This window comes from Enhydra lutris, unplaced genomic scaffold (genome assembly GCF_002288905.1).
Source record: "Enhydra lutris kenyoni isolate GAN:26980312 unplaced genomic scaffold, ASM228890v2 scaffoldscaffold60, whole genome shotgun sequence".
Lineage (NCBI taxonomy): Eukaryota > Metazoa > Chordata > Mammalia > Carnivora > Mustelidae > Enhydra > Enhydra lutris.
The window spans coordinates 8111453-8130348 of record NW_019154144.1 but is presented as its reverse complement, the minus strand read 5'-3'; the positions used below and the strand labels follow the sequence as shown (position 1 = coordinate 8130348).

General features: G+C 35.5%; 1 protein-coding gene across 1 annotated transcript in view; it reads left to right on the top strand.

Annotated features, from left to right (window-relative positions):
- LOC111158536 (coiled-coil domain containing 169) overlaps positions 1–18896 on the top strand; it is a 54588-nt gene that overhangs the window by 11117 nt on the left and 24575 nt on the right. The window contains 5 exon segments of the mRNA XM_022520628.1: positions 1704–1814; positions 1901–1912; positions 1915–1937; positions 15774–15872; positions 16109–16162. Of these exon segments, the coding sequence (XP_022376336.1) occupies positions 1704–1814; positions 1901–1912; positions 1915–1937; positions 15774–15872; positions 16109–16162 (299 nt within the window).

The window sequence follows — 18896 nt, the reverse complement described above, 5'->3', positions numbered from 1 at the left end:
GCCCGATGTGAGGCTCGATCCCAGCCAGGACCCTGGGATCATGACCTGCGCCGAAGGCTTAACCCACTGAGCCACCCAGGCGCCCCATAGATCAATAATATTTTAAAGTGGAGGCAAACATTTCTAGACTATTGTCGGATGTGCTAAAAATAAATTACATTCTTAAATTTTTTGGTAGCTTCTGATTTTGCTCTGAAGCCCCCATTCCCATGGTGGGGAAAGAGGTCCAATTACAAAGAGACTAGCTAGCCAGTTATATAGATAATTGCATCTGTTTGGACTCAGTGGTATCTTTTGGATAAATGTTCAGTCTCTCAGGCTTCTCTTTCCTTTTTGTTCCTAAAGCGTTTGGATTAATGACTTTCAACTTCAGTTTGGGAGGGTGTTCCTGCTTCTGTTTTTGGAACACTATATTTGCTAGAGGTGAGGGGGTTAAGGGAGACGTGTGGCCGGGCTGAGAAGGTTGAGGCCAGTGGTATGTGCTAATACTCTTCCTACCTAGATTCCTCTGTCAACTATAATGGAGCAGAAATTGTCTCATATATGTAAAGAGCATTTTTTTTTTTTTTAAGTTTGACAGACAGAGATCACAAGCAGGCAGAGAGGCAGGTAGAGAGAGAGGAGGAAGCAGGCTCCCCGCTGAGCAGAGAGCCCCATGAAGGGCTCGATCCCAGGACGCTGGGATCATGACCTGAGCTGGGATCATGACCTGAGCGGAAGGCAGAGGCTTTAATCCATTGAGCCACCCAGGCGCCCCGAGCATTTAAAGTTTAGAAGCAAGCCAACTTTTTTCTCTCTATAAACCATGACTTTCAAGATTTAAAAAAAAATTAGCTTTGCACCTTGAAGCTGACCAAAGATGTTTTAATTCTAGGCTGTATTCTCCTCCCCTCCTATAGCAATTAGAAAATTGTTTTGGCCTTAATAATCCAAGGGGCTTGGTGAAAGAAACCTGATTATGGATGAGAGAAGATGCCTGAATAGGCAGCTGCATGTATTAGCATAGCAATTAAGAGGATACACTTTGAAATCAGATAAAACCAGATTCAAATCCCAGTTCCCCCATTTATTGACTTTTTCACTTTAAAAATGTTATTTGACATGTCTGAGCCATGGTTTCCTCATCTGTAGAACAGGTAACAAAGTTTTTTCAAATGAGGATTAGTTAGTTAATATATGTGATTATATATGTGATTGTGTACTTTTTACATAGCAAACATGTAAGTGGTAGTTGTTAAAAGGACTTAAGAATTTGTTTGCAAAGGAAAAAAAAAAAAAGGACATGACTTTGGATGGAAGCTAGAACTATTTAAGCTGTTATGTATGGATATTTCAAGTTCCAAGGAAAGAAACACGTTCCTGATAGTCCCTTTAATAGAATTCCTTGTAAGGGTATGTGAGGAACTAACAGACAAAGGACCTAGGGAGTGAGAAAACCAGGAATCACAATAGTCCTAGTGAGGTCTGACCGTGTGGTAATCTGCTGTGAATTTACTGTCTGCAATCTGAAAGATCCTATCAAACAGAGAAATGCAAACTTAAAAATTAGTTCACTCTTGTTCATCTACATTGCTAACAAAGTAAAGTACAGTAGGATTGGGCTGATTAATGTTGTTTTAAAGGAGATTTAAATGAGCTGATTAATGTTGTAGATAAATGAGAGGTGACAAGATGATCTTGATTTAACCCCATTTTCCCATCAGGTGGTGAATGGAAAGTTCGTTATGAGACACAACTTGAACTGAATGATCAACTAGAAAAGCAAATTGTTTCTCTAGAAGATAAAATGGAAAAAATCCGTGGAAATTCTCCAGGTACAGAAGCAACTATATATATGTTTTGTAAGTTGAATTAAAAGTGATAAAATATTGTTAATATTTTCATATTTGTTTTGTTGTAGATAGATTGTCTTCTGTGTTTATGAACAAATGCCAGTGGTAAGTAAAAGCTAGTTAAGCAAAAAGAATAATAGAAGGAAAAAAATTTTGTACTTTTTTTTAGGCAGCTTCCAAAAAATGCTTGAAGACTGTGGCAAGTTCCAAATAAAATATTTTGTTCAGTGGAACTGTTTCTAGGAAGTAAGGAATCCTATAGCAGATCCTTCAACTTAATCTCTACCTTATAAAGCTGGGCAGAGTTTCAGATACATACCAAATGGAAGAAAAAGAATCTCAATAGTTAGTCCAGGTGCAACCTGAGCGTGTCTACTTCCTGCAACCTAAAAGAGCCTATTAAATACAAAAATATATTTCATAACTATCTGAAAACATATCCATTCTATTTCCTCTAGAATATACATATACACATGTAGATATGCACACACACATATATTCACATTCACATACACATGTATAAAATCCAACAGAGAACCCATAAAATTACCCTATGACATGAAAGAAACCTTGTTGTACTGATCAGCCTACTTTTTCTTTGGGCTGGCCTAGTGACAGCCTTTCCTCCGGAAAAATTCCTTGAATTTATATATGTTTTATACTTTACAAAGCACATTTATTTGTTTCTCGTTCGTTTAAATGCTTATTTTTTTTAAATGTAGAGAAGACCTAAAGCATGGCTTATGCCAGGTCTAGAGCATGCTTGGAAGTAGGCTTTTCTTTAGAACTCTTGCTGAATTTTAATTTCAAGAATATTCAGGAAAACATGGAAATCTTAAAAAAAAAACCAAGGGTACTTTATATGAAAATGAAAATACAATACTCTGCTAAATTGGCAGGACTACACAATCCAATGAGATAAAATTTAATATTATTTCCTTTCATGCATGTGACACTGAACTTAAAAAAATTAAGTGATTTGCTCAGAATCACACAGTCTGGAAATGTGGAGGTCGATTCTCTTTTTAAAAAAATCTATGCCCATTTGACTAGACTGTGCAATGACAACAGCCATTCTATACAGCCTATCAGAAATAACATGTTTTTTAATAGCTTTAATGTAGAGCACTTAACTAACTGCTTATATATATATATTCACAGAGGTCCTGAGGACCAGAGCATTATAGAGATTGCTCTTTGAATAAGTGCAGACCTTTAGTGAAAAATACAGAAAAATATTATATTTTTAAAAATAATTATCAGGGGAGAAATAACCTAATTTGTACACCTCTGTTATTTTCAACCCAGAAATACCTTTATTTCTGTGTCTTGGAAAGTCAGGAAAAAATCATGGAGTCATATCTCCATCTTGTGGTGGTTAGAAGTTACTGCAAGGGCCATTTTAAGCCTTGTATTTACTAAACTGTGGATAGAATTTTAATTCTACCTATAGAATATAAAATATAATACTAGCTACAGAACATAAAATATTCTGACTCCAAGTTTCTTGATAACTCATCATCAGTGCTAGCCCAAGAAATTGGGCATTGCCAGAGTAGCAGCAAGTGCTGGTGGGACCTGCTATGATAATTTACAGCATATGTAAGAAGCAATTGATTGGCTTTCTAACTGCTACCTCAGACTCTGTAACATACTCATGTTGGCAAAAAAATTTCTTTCCTTTGAGGAGTTTGTGTTATTCTTGAAAAAAATGTGGTTCTCTAAGAGGTTTAGATCTGGAAGCAGAGAATTATATTTCTCTTCACTAAAGGACTTAAAAAATGGTAGAAATACCAAGAGTATTCTACATGTACCAGTAGAAAAGGAACATGATGAAAGTTCAGGCGCTTAAGGAACTGGTTCTTTCTATTCTGTGGGCAGAGGCATGCATGAGTATTTTTGGGTTTTCTTACACAGTGGAATCCGGGAGGAGTTTGTTAACAGCAGGTGTTAGGAATCTCGCCAAGGAGCTGGTGGTGGAAGTAGCCAAATATTGAGCAAAAAGCACTGGGACCCAAGAATCCTATATCTAATGATGAAATCTTTTATTCAAGGACAAAAGATAGTATACTAATTCTTATTCTTTATATAAAAATAATATTTATGAAATTCAGATACATACTCTAAATGCAGACATTTTTGTTTTTCTCTTAGGTTGATATTTAGAGAAAAGGGTTTAAATTGTTTGGCGGGGATAGAATATGAATTAAAACACTATTTGTAAATTTACTAATTCTTTATCCTTGTAAATTGTTTGGTCTTTAAGAGTAACCTATCTATACAGACATACTTAAGAAATTGATGTCAGTTTGAATACTAATTTTGAGTAATTTCAAATTTTAAGCTTGCTTATGGGCAAAAACGGGGATGAATACAAATTTTTACCAATATAGATGGAATTTTTTTTTAAAAATGTTACTATTTGGGGGCACTGGGGTGGCTCAGTTGCTTAAGCTACCACCTTCGGCTCAGGTCGTGATCCTGGATGAGTCCTGCACCAGACTCCCTGCTCAGCTTGGAGTCTGCTTCTCCCTTTGACCTTCCCCGAACACTCAAGCGTGCTGTCTCTCTCTCAAATAAAAAAAAGTTACCTTTGGAGAAAGAAATATGAAATACTAAATAAGTAATTTACAAACTGGATCATTAAAGTGGACTTGATTTTAACATTTTAGAACAAGGATTCACTTAAGTGAGGGTGAATTTCTGGTCCCTGTTCTGATACAGACTGGTTTCAAGCCTTCAATCTTTTTGAAGATTATTTTTCTGATCTTTAGGTACTATCGGTTAGGCAATCTTTAAAGTGTCTTTCAACAGTATAATTTATTAATATTTAATTTTAGCAAGATGTTTCAGTAAATGGTTACATTTGGCTGTATGTAAAAGAAAGGCTTAAAGGGAGTAAGGTGTTTGGTTTTGTTTTCTCATGTACAGGAAGTGTTAGAGGGATGCAGTCCAGGTTGGCACAGCAGCTCCTCCAGGCTTCTGACTTGACGTTCCACTCTGTCATTCTTTAATGAATGACCTTTGTTCGCCATGCTCATAAGGTGGCTGCTTCACTTTCTCACCTGCTTCACCTTCTTTTTCAGTAGAAAGAAGTAGGTGAAGGGAAAAGGGCAAAGTAAAGGCCAGTCAAGTTTGTTTTATTTCAAAGCATTTCCCAATATGCTGCACGCAGAGTCTCCGCTTACATCTCATTGGCTAGAACTGCATCATATGGCTTCCTGTATTTGCAAGAAAGGCTGCGAAATTTAGTGTTTTACCAAGTAAAGTAGCAGGAAGAAGGGTAGAATGAGTATCTGTTATGCAGTTAGCTCTATTTGACACACAAGGTCACTTTCAATGAGTACCATTTCATTTCTTTTTTTTCAAAGATTTTATTTATTTGAGAGAGAGCTCACACAAGTCGGGGAGGGGGGTTTGAGATGGGTGGAGGGGCAGGGGCAGAGTGAAAGGGAGAAGCAGACTTCCCACTGAGCAGGTAGCCTGACTGTTGACTGGGGACTCTATCCCAGGATCCTGAGATCATGACCTGAGCCAACGTCAGACGCTTAGATAACTGAGTCACCCACGTGCCCTAAGTATCATTTCATTTTAAAGTAATATGTATTCATTTAATACTATTTGGAAAATAAAAGACAAAGATAAATATTAAGTCAAATGTATCTACTGCTGACCTCTTTTTTAAAGTTTTGCATGCATGTTATATTGATTAAAAAATACAACCCAATAAATAAATGAACCCCAAAAAGGAACAAATAAGGATAACCCTTTTAAAAAAAAATATATATATATATATATATATAATTTTATCCTTATTTCATGGACAATTAAACCAATAATTTCTCATGTTATATTTTCTTCATGTGTATTTTTAAAAGCTACATTATATTTCATTGCATTGGATTATTAATGTTCAATTCCTTTTCCCTATAGTTGAATATTTTAGGTTATTTGTGGTTTTAATTTTGAATAAAATAAAACCCACAGAGGATAATAAGGCAAACAATATATTCTAGTATTGGCAAATCTTTAATTTTTGTCACTTTTTTATTTCAAATGTTTTAATGAAGTCTATAGATTTGAGGACTATCTATAGAGTTCAGGACCCTTTTATTCCCTTTTCTGTCTCTTTCCCTTTTATAGGCAAGTATGATCATGGCTTTGGTATATACCATTCTAATTTATTTTTAAATTCCTTTTAACAGATATTGTGTCTAAAAATGCATGTAAAAATATATTGTATGTATCATCCTTTTTTATTCTCTCCATGTTAAGGCATAAAGATCTGATAAATTTTATTTACTACTATATTTTATTTATATACTATGTATATAGTAGAATATGTAGATATATACACACAGAGAGATATCTTTATTTATTTATTTATTTATTCCCCTATTTACGTAGATTGAGGATTTTTCAAAATCTCGCTGTGACAAACATTGCCACAGGGAACATACTTATACACGTCTTCTGATATGAAGTGTTCCTCCAGAATTGGCTAATTTTTCTGTAGAGGGTTAGATACTTAATACTTTTGACATTGCAGGCCATTTGATCTCTCCTGCAACTATTTGATACTGCTGTTAGAGTGTAAAAGGAGCCATAGATAATACCTAAATGAATAGGTAGGGTTTTATTCTAACAAATCTTGGCTTATAAAAACAGCCTGAGGCTGGATTTGGGCTTCAGGCTATAGCTTGCTGGCCCTTGCTTTAGGGCAGTGGTCCTCCAACTTTGGTAGGTAACAGAATCACGTAGGGAACTTCATAAAAATACAAAGGCCAGCCCTATCCTTCAACCAGCTTGCCACTTCTGAGTTCTTTATTAACTCTCCGGATAATTCAGATATACACCAGAGTTTGAGAACCACCGCTCTAGTGCACATGGAGTGAAATTTTTAGATCATGGGATATGCACATTTTCAAATAATGATAGAATCCCTCCGGATCAATCGAAAGACACCCCAGGTCTGCGGTTAGTTCAGTAGGTCTGTAATAACTAAAAGAGAGATAAGATTGGAAATATAAGCAGGGCCTCGATAACAAAGGATTTTGTACGTGTGTGAACCTTCCTATATGTGGTGGGAAGCTTTTGAAGTATTTAATATACAGTTTAAAAGCCTTTTCCCCCATGGAGAAAGGCTTTCCCAGGGTGGGTGGGATTTGAGGCAGGGAAACCAGATAGGACGTGTCTGTTGCAGTCCAAGTAATGGAAAGTGAGTTGTTCAGCTTGGGCAGTAGTACATGAGGATGGAGGCAAGGTGACAGATTGAAGAGATATTTATAGGAATGCAGATATTGTGAGTGCATGGACACTCGGGTGAGACTGGGAGCAGATTGGAGAAAGATTAAGGACTCTCCTTTGAACAGAAATTACAGTGAACAGCACTGTAGGGATCAGAAGCAGGTGGAGTTTAAGAAATGAGTTTCGTTTTGTGTGTATTGCACAGATGATAGTGATCAGCAAGCACCTGGACATGGCTGTAGACTATGGAAAGTCGTCTCTCTGGATAGAGAATCTTAGAGTCATCAGCGTGACCTGCAGTGACGGAAGTGTGAGATTGTTTGGAAAGAAATACGCAGTCTGGAAAGAAGGGTTAAGGATGGAACACTTGAGGTGTTAGCTGAGGAGGCGATTGAGCGAAGGTAACTGAGAAGGAAAATTATCGAGAAAGGGAGCAGGGAGAACTGGAAAAGAGTGGTATCACAGAAGCCAAGGGAGGAGAAGGGTTTAATGAATGCTCAGCAGAAGGATGTTCTCCAAGTAATTTCAGGTGCAGGGTAGGATAAAGAACACGGTCCGAAGTTCCAGCCCATTATTGATTCAAAGGGAAAGACAGTAAGCAGGTTAGAAGCAAGTTAGAAGGTAGAGCTATTGAAAGAGAAGGTGGTGTAGTGGAAAAAGAAGGGGCAAGACAGTGGTGTGGGTGTAACCCACTTTACCCAGAAACTTGGCTTTTAGAATTAGACTGTCCTGGTTCAATTCAGACTATGAGGTACTAAGGAAATTATTTCATCTCTCTGAGGCTTAATTTCCTCATCTGTAAAATGGACTTAATTAAGCACTCTTGCAAGATTGTCATAAAGATTATTAGAGAAATGTATAAAACAAAGAGCATAGTGCCTAACACAGTAAGCATGTCTCTTGATAAAGTGTTAGTTCCCTTCTTCTCTTTCCTTAATAATGGGAACTTTAGAGGGAGCTCTAAGTTTTATTAGAACAAATCTGTTGTGAAATTAACCTTAACCCATTTCAAGGAAATAAGGGCAAGTGTAAGTTGGGCAATATATTTTCACCTACTCAGCTGTGCCATTATATAAGTTGTGAATCTTCTGGTACCTCTTAAAAATGTAGAAGAATTCTGTGGCTTTTTAGTACCCTTCCAGAAAGCAGGGGCTTCTTCAGGGAAATAATAAAATGCACTGAACTTTTATTCTCTCGGGGTTACTGGGTGGGCATTTTCTAACCCCTCATATTTACATTCACCAGAAGAACCTGCTGCCTACCTCCAAGAATTTCCTGGTGTATTGAGCAAAGATCTATAGTCATTCACTGAAGACTAGAGTCTGTTTTAACCATTCCAGATGACTGCAAGTTAAGGATAATTAGGCCATGTTGTCTCTGATGAGCAGTAGCTATTTTTCAGGTTCTGATATGGCATTCTAGGCTTCTTTTATCTCCAGTTAGAATATGAAGCTGAGAATTCAGCTAAACTCTTTATCAGAACTTTATGGCTCCTGGTAGACAGGCCCATAGGTGGTTCCCCAGCAACGTTTTGAGTAATCATCAGTGCTTTACTGTCACCATTAGCATACTGGTAGTTGATTCTTTGATTAATTTAGGCCCACTCAAGCTTAGTACCTATGACACTGTGCCGCAAACAGGAACAGTATTTGACCCTTCTAGTTTCCTACTTTCCTTTACTGACCAGCACTGCCTTGTCCCTAGTTGCTTGTCAGTATGTAGAGTTGTGGTCCTTTAATTTTCAAACTGTCTAAGAATCATGTGAATAACTTACTAAAAGTGCACATTCTTGGGCTTATGCCCAGAAACCCTTATTTAGTAGGTCTGGGATAAGGCCTGGACATTTGTATTTTTTAGCATACATTTCAATAGGTTTTATTGCAAAGCACTATTATATATAAAATAACAACAACAACAACAGATTTAGGGGATCTCTATCCCTCAGAGAAAGATAGCCTCTCTTGTGAAAAGATACTCTAAAGTCTTTATCAAAAACTTCTGCCATATCCCTGTGGTCAACTCTATTTCATGGTGGAAGTCTTCTTCCTTGATTCATTAGGAGTCAGAAAATTGATGACCCCTTACTTAAGGTCTGTTTCAGCTGCTATAAAAAAATAAAATAAAATAAATAACCACAGACTGGGTGTCTTACAAATGATAGAAATTTATTTCTCACAGTTTTGGAGTCTGGAAGTCTAGGATCACAGTACCAGCAGATACGGTGTTTGGTAACAACTTGATTTCTGGTTCAGAAATGGCTCCTTCTTATTGTGTCCTCACATCATGGGAGTGGACTAAGGACTTCTGAAGGGTCTTTTTTTTTTTTTTTTTTTAAGATTTTATTTATTTATTTGACAGAGATCACAAGTAGGCAGAGAGGCAGGCAGAGAGCCTGATGCGGGGCTCGATCCCAGAACCCTGGGAGCATGACCTGAGCCAAAGGCAGAGGCCTTAACCCACTGAGCCACCTAGGTGCCCCGTATAAGAGCATTAATATTATTCATGAGGCCTCTACCCTCATGACCTGAGCATCTCCCAAAGTCCGCACGTCCTAATACCATCATATGAGTCATTAGGATTTCAACATTTGAATTTGGGGAGGATACAGACATTCAGACCATAGCACTTCTATTTCTCTCTGCTTCTTTTTCCAATCAGTGCATTCCCTTGTTTCTCATTACACACAGACAGCTTGATCCCTTAAGGGAAACCTCTCACCAGAACACACACTCTGTCAGTCAGACAGAGATAGGACAGAAGATCCTGCTCCCAAAGCCAACAAGGCTATCTGGTGATGGGAGACATAAGGGAGAAAGTATGGAAACAGAGAAACATTATTTAGGAAAACATCGAGTTTGACATTAAATGTTCTCTGAAAGACTCTTGATCAATTTGTAGAAAATCAACTCATTGGGAAATTAACTTGCTGAAATCTAAATCTTTGAATACATTCCTATGATTATAACCTTAGCATTTTAAAGAATGTTCGATTTGTTAAAAACTAAAACTTAATGAAAATGGCTTAACATTTAGTATCATCATGGAAAAATGTATTTGGAAAAAGAATATGTTTTGGTTATAAGTTTACATGCATGGAAGACTCTCCTAAAAGCAAGATTTGGATAAATTGGTAAATTTAGAATCCTAGGTGAATTGGCCTCTTTGTAAGTTAATCCTTTGGTCAATCGACTTCTTGAAATATTAACTTTTGGATATTTACCTAGCTTCCCTTCTGAAGTATGTTTCAGCTTTCCTTAGGACAAACCATAAAATCTCTCTCCTTGCCCTGCTTAGCAGGAAAAGCATGAAGGAAGAGATTCTTTCAAACAGCCAGACTAGTCTCTTCATCATGCACTTTGAGCCTTTAAAGAAACAAGACTCTACCCTTATATCGTTTTCTATTTTGGTCCATTTATGTTCTACCTGCTGATTTCTGATGTCCTTAATCATCACCCTGCTCTTTTTTTTTTTTTTTTAAGATTTTTATTTATTTATTTATTTGACAGACAGAGACCACAGGTAGGCAGAGAGGCAGGCAGAGAGAGAGAGGAAGGGAAGCAGGCTCCCCGCTGAGCAGAGAACCCCATGCGGGCTTGATCCCAGGACCCTGGGATCATGACCTGAGCCGAAGGCAGAGGCTTTAACCCACTGAGCCACCCAGGCACCCCACTCCCTGCTCTTTTATTCATCCTGATGCCCCATACCATTTTCCTGAATGTGATTCCCTTATTGTGAGTCAGATTCTTCTTTTAGTTATGCTGCTTCATGGGGCCTGGAAACATCCAGCCCAGTTTGGACCTTCTATTGAGCTATTACCTCACTACAGTATCCGGTCATGATTCCGGTGGGTTCATTCTGGTCATTTCTACCTTAAGAACACTCTTAGAAATTTTGTTTTAAAATTCATAAGTATATAGTTAGAACCCAATAACCAGACATTGATAGTAGTGAGCCTAAAGCACTATTGACACCCCTAAATATATTTGTGTTTAAGTGATATATCAGCCACATAGTGAAAGGCCCACTGAGGAGATCTTGGATTCTCAAGAATGTGAGAGAAACAAAGCAAGAAGAGGAATTCCCACTAGCCATCTGGCTAGTGGTAGATCTGTAGAACCCATCCGAGACTTCTTCCTGATGTATTCTTTCCCAGATATCACCAGATTTGTGTTCTCCCCAAAGATCATATGTCAGTTTGGACACAGGTGTGTAGCCTCTAAACACAAAACCAGTAACTCGGATTTTATATATAAATCTAATAACAATGTTGTCCACAAGGGGGCACTTGGTATTAAGCATGCAGAAGGCTGTACTCATTCATTGCAATTGTCTTCATTGAAAAAAGTACAGCATATCTAGGAGCTGTGATTAATTGTATTTTATTTTTCTTTTGTAAGCATTCAGTAGAGTGATTTTTTTACTTGTGGTTTTTATATGTTCTCTTTAGTATAGTATAGCAATTACCATTGCTTAAAAGATAGGTGGCTAATACAGCTTTGTTTTTACTTAGGATAGAAGAAAAGGACTTAAAAAAAAAAAACAATAACTAAGAATGTTTGATTTCATGTATGTAAAAGTATCCTGAAATTTCTTATTCTTACCCTGTTGTTTCAATGTACTGTTGGGAAGTTCCAAGCAAATTAAGACACGAGTGTAGGTGAAATATTAAGGACTGATTAACATCAGAAACAAAACAAAGCAACCCCTGTATGATAAGAGAAGAATTAATTTTTATGTACCTAATTTCTTTTTGGTTAATTTCCAGGGGAATCTTCAATTGAGCTATGCCTTTAGTATGTCTTTTCAGGCTATAGTTTTCTAGTATGTGGCCATTGATTATATAATTAGCTAAAACAAGCTCCTTGGAAAGAGCTTAAGTTATGGGTCTTCTAATGGATTATAAGTGATAGGATGAGAGAATATGTACCCTTGATAAAACCATTTTTAAAGAATAGTTCATTTTGGAGTCAGTAAAATAAAGAAGGAAAATCTAGAATGAATGTTGAAGTTACTATAGTATAATTTTTTAATTTTAGAGGATTTCTGATGTTTATAATAATTTTTAAATGGATAATTACGAATATCTTGCTTTTAATGACCCACGGTACTTAATGACTAATACAGTTGTCCCAATAACGTTCTTTATACAAATAGGCCCTATTCGGGATCATATATTGCATTTAGTTGTCATGCGCTTTAGTGACCTAAATCAAAATAATTTTTCATTGATGGGAAATAGACTTTCACAATATCTATCTATCTACCTACCTATCTATCTCAAATCATTACATTGTACATTTTACGTCTTACGTTGTAATTTATGTCTTTTACGTTGTAATTGTACATCTTACAATTTTAATTGTTAGACCTCAGTAAAGCTGGGGAAAAAATAGTTTTTCAGATTTTCTTTGACTTTCAACCTTGACACTTTCAAAGATTCCTTGCTAAACATTTTGTAGAATATCCTAGTATGTGTGTTTAATGAGTCCTTATGATTAAATGCTAATTATACATTTTTTTGTAAGAATGCCACATAAGTCAAATCGTGTTCTTATTTCATCCAGTCAATTGAGAGGTTATTTCAGCTTGCCTCATAATTGTTAACATTAACTTTAATCACTTAATTAAGAAGATGTCTGTCAGGCATCTCCATTGCAGTTATTCTTTTTCCCTTTGTAATTAGAAGGCATTTTATGGGGAAGTATTTTGACAGCATGTAAATATACCATTCCATATTGACTTTCATCCACTATTTTAGCATCTGTTGATATTTTTGGTTGATAATTACTATCATGTCCATGACTTTCACTATTTATTAGTCATTCTACTATGGAGAAAATCTTTCTTTTTTCTTTATTTACTTGAAAAAATTAGATCAGGATTAACTTATGGATTTTTATAATATAATTTTATGTTATGTACTTTTATATAATTTTTAGCATTATTATCTAATTTGATACTCAGATTTTCCCAGCTTTAGTATGTTGCCATTTTCAACTTAACACTTTTTAATTTAGGGATTCCTAATAAAAGTACCAGGACAGGTAGCTGACCTCTTGTATACAGCCTATTTTATAATTCATAGTGTTTGAGTACAAAATTATTGAAGAACTATTAGTGAAGTAGAATGTTGCTTTAAAAAATGTGCTTAATTATAATGGTTCTCATTTTGGCCAAGATTTTTTTGGTTATAGAATTAAGAAGGGAGATAGTGTATGTAGTAGGCTCTCAGGCCTGAGCTCTGTTAGTAAAAATTTTTTTTTTTTTAAGATTTTATTTATTTATTTGACAGAGAGAAATCACAAGTAGGCAGAGAGGCAAGCAGAGAGAAAGGAGGAAGCAGGCTCCCTGATAAACAGAGAGCCCGATACGGGGCTCGATCCCAGGATCCTGGGATCATGACCTGAGCCGAAGGCAGAGGCTTTAACCCACTGAGCCACCCAGGTGCCCCAGTAAAAAATTTTTTAAAGACTCCTATAGTTCATTGTTTGACATATTCACTCTTACATGACCCTATCTTACAAACCCATACTCTTCTTCCCATGTACAAAATTCCTAAAATACTCCCACTTAATGAAATCCAAATGTCCCTTGCAAAATTAGAAATCTATGCTTGGTACCATTAAAACATTGAGTTTATTGGGATATAAGTTGTGTAAAGTTGTAGAAAGTGGTTTTGGTAAAACTGAGCTTGAGGTGTCAAACAAATGTTAAGGATAGGCACACAGATTTAGATTTGGATGTGATATTTATTATCAGAGAAGTGATAGCTTATAATTGAAGTGAATGGATAAGACATATATAGAAGGAGATCTTAGGAGGTGGCAGATTGATTGATTGAGTGATTGATTTTAAAGATTTTATTTATTTATTTGACAGAGATAGGGAGAGCAGGAACACAAGCAGGGAGAATGGGAGAGGGAGAAGCAGGCCTCCTGCCTGAATTTTACCTATTTCGTATGATTTCTTCTATGAGTTTCTAGAGTTTTGGGTCATATCTCACTCAGGTCATCTTTAATATAAAAATAACTTGTATTCCAGTAGTTTGTTGATAAGCTAATTTCTTTTAAAACTTAGAGTGCATTTTCCCATTGAAACAATATTAAAATGAGTAGGTTCTTTCTCTTTTACATTTATAAAAATGTATTTAACAAATGATATAACTAAACCATATTACTACGGTTATAGTATATACCATATATATGGTACACTAAGCTAGAAAGTCTCCTAGCAAAGGTCTGTCTATACAGCAAAATTTTGAACTACTTTCATCACTCCTTGATTATTTCTTCAAAAACTGTTCATACTTGAGCAGTGATTTATTTCATAAGGGTTTAATTTTCTATAAGATAACTCAGTTTAACCTCTTAAATTTGTGGGGCTTTCATGGACTTTCTTCTGGAGCAGATTTTTATTTGGGGAGGGAGACTGAAAACCATTTATGACACCAGTGCATGGTTTTCAAAGACAAATAAGGCCTGCCTGTGAAATATCACCCAATTATGTTTTAATGGTAATCAAATATGCATAGTGGAGAGTTGTCATAACCAAGAGATTTGTATTATCACTGATGTTATTTTTAGAGACAAGAACTTGCCTGTTTCAGTGACCTAATTATCCTATTGATACAGTTTTTTTTATATTCTAGTAAGTATTAACAAGTATCTAGGAGAGAATAAGTTTTTAGAGAATTAGCTGTTTTTTAGGAGGAGGGAATGAGCTCTAAAATATCTTGCAATTTTGCTTTGTGGAGATTTAAATCAGATGCTTCTGTTTTTCTTTAAATGTTTCTTTTAATAACTTCAGTGACCTAAATCATGACCAACAAGAGTTATGTAGAATTCAGTCTGGAGGACTTTTTAATGTTAATGTGGTAATGTGTAAGAATATGAGAAAAAATTGAAGTTACTGCAAATAATTTGTTATTGGTTTAGGGATTAAAGTTTTAAACCAAATTACTATAATGCAGTATTTTTCTGGCATTTGGCTAAACCTCTACTCAGCTCCAGTTATTTGTGATGAATGACATTTGGCTTGAGATCTTAGTTTCCAGAACTGTCCTACTCTGCAATATTTTCTTAATTTTCCTGGTCATCAACTATTTGTCTGTTCTTTTGTATTGTACTGTTGTTACACTGGTACCAGTCATGTGAAAAATATATAATAATATTGTTTAGCGTGTGTGGCCTTTGGAGTCAGATTACCTGGGTCTTTTTTTTTTTTTTTTTTTTTTTTTAAGATTTCATTTTTGAGTAATCTCTACATCCAACGTGGGGCTTGAGATCCAGAGTCTCATGGTCCAATGACTGAGCCAGCCAGGCACCCCAAAATACCTGGGTTCTAATTCCAGTTCTACCATTTATTAGCTGTGTGTCTTTGGACCAGTTACTTAACATCTAATAGATGCAATTTTCTCAACAGTAAAATGGAAATAAATATATTAGCCATCTTCATGGCTTTTATAAGGATTAAATGAAATCATCTGTGGAAAGCACTTAGCACAAGTACTGACTTGGAATATTGTTAGGGTTAAATAGATATTGTAATTATTATTATTGTTATTACTTAAAAAGTACATATTATAGAATTTGAAGTCACAGAATGTTATGAGGTAAAGGCATTTGCCAGTGAAGAAATTTCTTACTATTATTTAGAATATGAGTTCATGTAAAATTTTACTATTTATACTTTCAGGAATACTTAAATACATTACTTAAACAGCTAGAAAAAGAGAAAAGAAGACTTGAAAATCAAGTGAAAGATTGTGCACTGAGACTGGAACAAGAATCAACGGTTTGTTTTTATTCTATACTAGACATTTCTTAGTAACTGCCATTGCTTTTAGTATGTTATCTACAAACCTACATAAAATACTTACAATACTTATTATCACAAAATACTTACAAAACTATTTCTTATACTATTTTAAAAAACAGCGTAGAGACATAAACTTGACTTAGTAATAGCCTTGCTAGTATTGCAAATCATCTCTGATGTTGAATTCTTTACTTTTGTATTTTTTCCTGTAGGCTTACCGCAAGACCAATGATGAGCGCTGTAGGTACCTAGCTGAAATGTCTCGGGTAAATTTTCTTGTCTTACTTCTAAATTTTAAGAGTTTTCTCCTACTGTAAATTACATTTTTCACTTTTCTAGGCTTTTGATTGGTTTGGTTTGGTATACAAACATACATTGGAATTATGGGAAAAAATCTACCAAGTTTCTAAATATGAAAGGTAAAAGGAAAATTTATGGGTTTTATAAAAGGAGAAAAAGGAGATAAAATTTGCCCAGATTAAGGGAATATTTTGCATAATTGCTTCCTTAGTTATCCTTTGAGTTTGATCTATAATTTCTAGAATTCAAACAAATAAGCAGTTATCCCTCTGCTATCATGAAATTCATGGTATTTTATGTCATAATTATGCACATAATTATGCATCTGTCTTACATACAGCACTGCTATTACTAGAAAGGTTGTATTTATTATGCAGGATAGGAAAGTGTATACATACATATGATAGGACAGGAAAGTGATCAATAAATTATGGATGATGTACATATTTTCCATAGTTTTTCATTTGCCTTTCAGTTTTATTTATGATGATGTTAGTATCACTGAGTTTTTGTTTTGATGTTATCAGAGCTATCTTTTATTTATGGCTTCTGATATCATAGTTTAAAAGTCTTCATTGCAATATTAACATTTATCACATCTTTTTTTAGTACTTGGCTAAATATTTTACATTTATTTAATCCTTGTTAACTTTATTTTGACATATGTTTTAAAATCAGTATATGAGTTTAGTTTTCAATGCACACTATCTACATGGAAGTGTCCAGAGAGCAGTTGGATATATGAATCTCAGGGTAGAAAAGATAAAAAATGGGAGATACGTCATACAGATACAGACGTATCTCCCATTATTAACATATAGATAGTAAATGAAGCTATTTGAATGAATGAAATGCTTCAGGGAGAGTATACAGGGTGAAAAGAAAAGATAGTTTAGAATATAGCTCTGAAGAGTTTCAACAGTGATAGTCAGGGGAGGTAGACCCAAAAAGAAGGTTGGAGTCTTCGGGACATTAACTAGGTGAGGCAAGGAAGTAGAAGACCTTGAGGGATTGGTTTGCCATAAAGAAAGTCTGCTAATTACTAATCTGGCATTTCCAGCAGATTCATGAGAGGATTGAGAGGAAGGGAGTTAAGATTGGGGGTTGGAGCTGATAAGGAGATGTATAGAACAATTTGGGAATGAAAGTCAGGGCAGTGGTGAATAAAGGGAGGCCTGGACTTCTAGTAATGACTAAGATTAAGTTAGGAAATTGAGACAAAACAGAATCAATCCTTGTAGTCTCTTACTTGTAAAACAGTCAGTTCACACTTGATGGTTCCTGGATACTCCGTTGGCATCACTGCTTACTCCTGCAGCACACGCACCCTCATGCCTTTCCTCAGACCATGACTGCGCCTGGAATTTGCTGCTTTTCATACATGCTAATTCTGCTTCCTTCCGGTTCTAGCATAAATGCTAACTGCTTTACAAGACGTGATTTGAGGAAAGACCACAGATTTTGGAGTCATTTAAATTTGGATTTAAATCCCAGCTTGGTACTTAATTGTAATGTGACCTTTTGGGACCTAATTTCTTTCCTTTTTGATAGAATGGGAAATAATAGTATTGTCTTGCAGGGGATTTGTGAGCATTTAGAGATGTAATGTATGTAAAGTGCTGAGTAAAGTGCCTAGCCCATAAATATGTTCTAAATTCTAGGAAATGGTGAACATTATTTTCCTGTTTTTTGTTTTGCTTTGTTTTGTTTTTTTCCTGATCTCCCTAGCCTCTCTCTCTGTGACAGGGGCATTAGAATTTCTAGTTGCCTCAGCCTTCCTCCTTTGCCTTTGTTTGTCTGAAAAATTCACTTAGGTGGGATAGGTTCTACTCTGATTATACAGGATCACTCAGCATATAATCAAAGCCTATTTTAACAGCTTCCCAGAAAGATGTTAATCCTGTTCCCCAGTATAAATGTTAATAAGGATTTTCACTCTAGAATGAATTGTTAATCTTTGTAGTCAAAGATGGTTCTGACCATGTGGATATTAGGGTGACCAGAAAGGTCAACAGATGATCTGCAGTTCTTTCCATGCTGAATACATAAATAATTGATTCTTAGGTAGATAACTAGAGCTCTTTGCTGAGACTGCTGTTTATACTTCTGCTGTCTTCACTGTTTTGAATGAAATTGTGTGTTTCCATATCTCAGGGGTTTTCTGATTTATGCAGTATGTATACAGTACAGACATTGAGTTTTAAGATATATAGGTTTATTGCATTAAAGTCAGGCAGAAAGGCTACCTAGAACTTGTAACACAATAAACTTAAGTTCTGTTTCCATAAACATAGAACTTTGTCAGTAGATCTGAGATATTGTTGAATATAATGTTTTGGTTTACAGATAATGAACCTGAGGCTGTTCTGTTTCATTGTCAGGCAATTCTAATTATTAGAATTGTTAAAGCATCATGTGATGCTCCTTATTCTCCTTCCTTAAAACATATTTGTTTTGGTTTCTTCCTCTGAAGAACACAGAACAATTCTATACATCTCCTATGTGACAGCTTCTCAAAGATATGAAACCAACTCTTAAGTGTTTCCATAGTTTTTTTTCCCTAAGCTAAAATATTAAATTACCACAGAAGTTACACTAGCAATTCCTTACATCATAGATTCCAGACTATCCAGCTGTTTCTGTTCTCTTTTTGGACAACTCTATTTTATTATTGTTTGTTTGAAAATAGAGTTCCCCAGA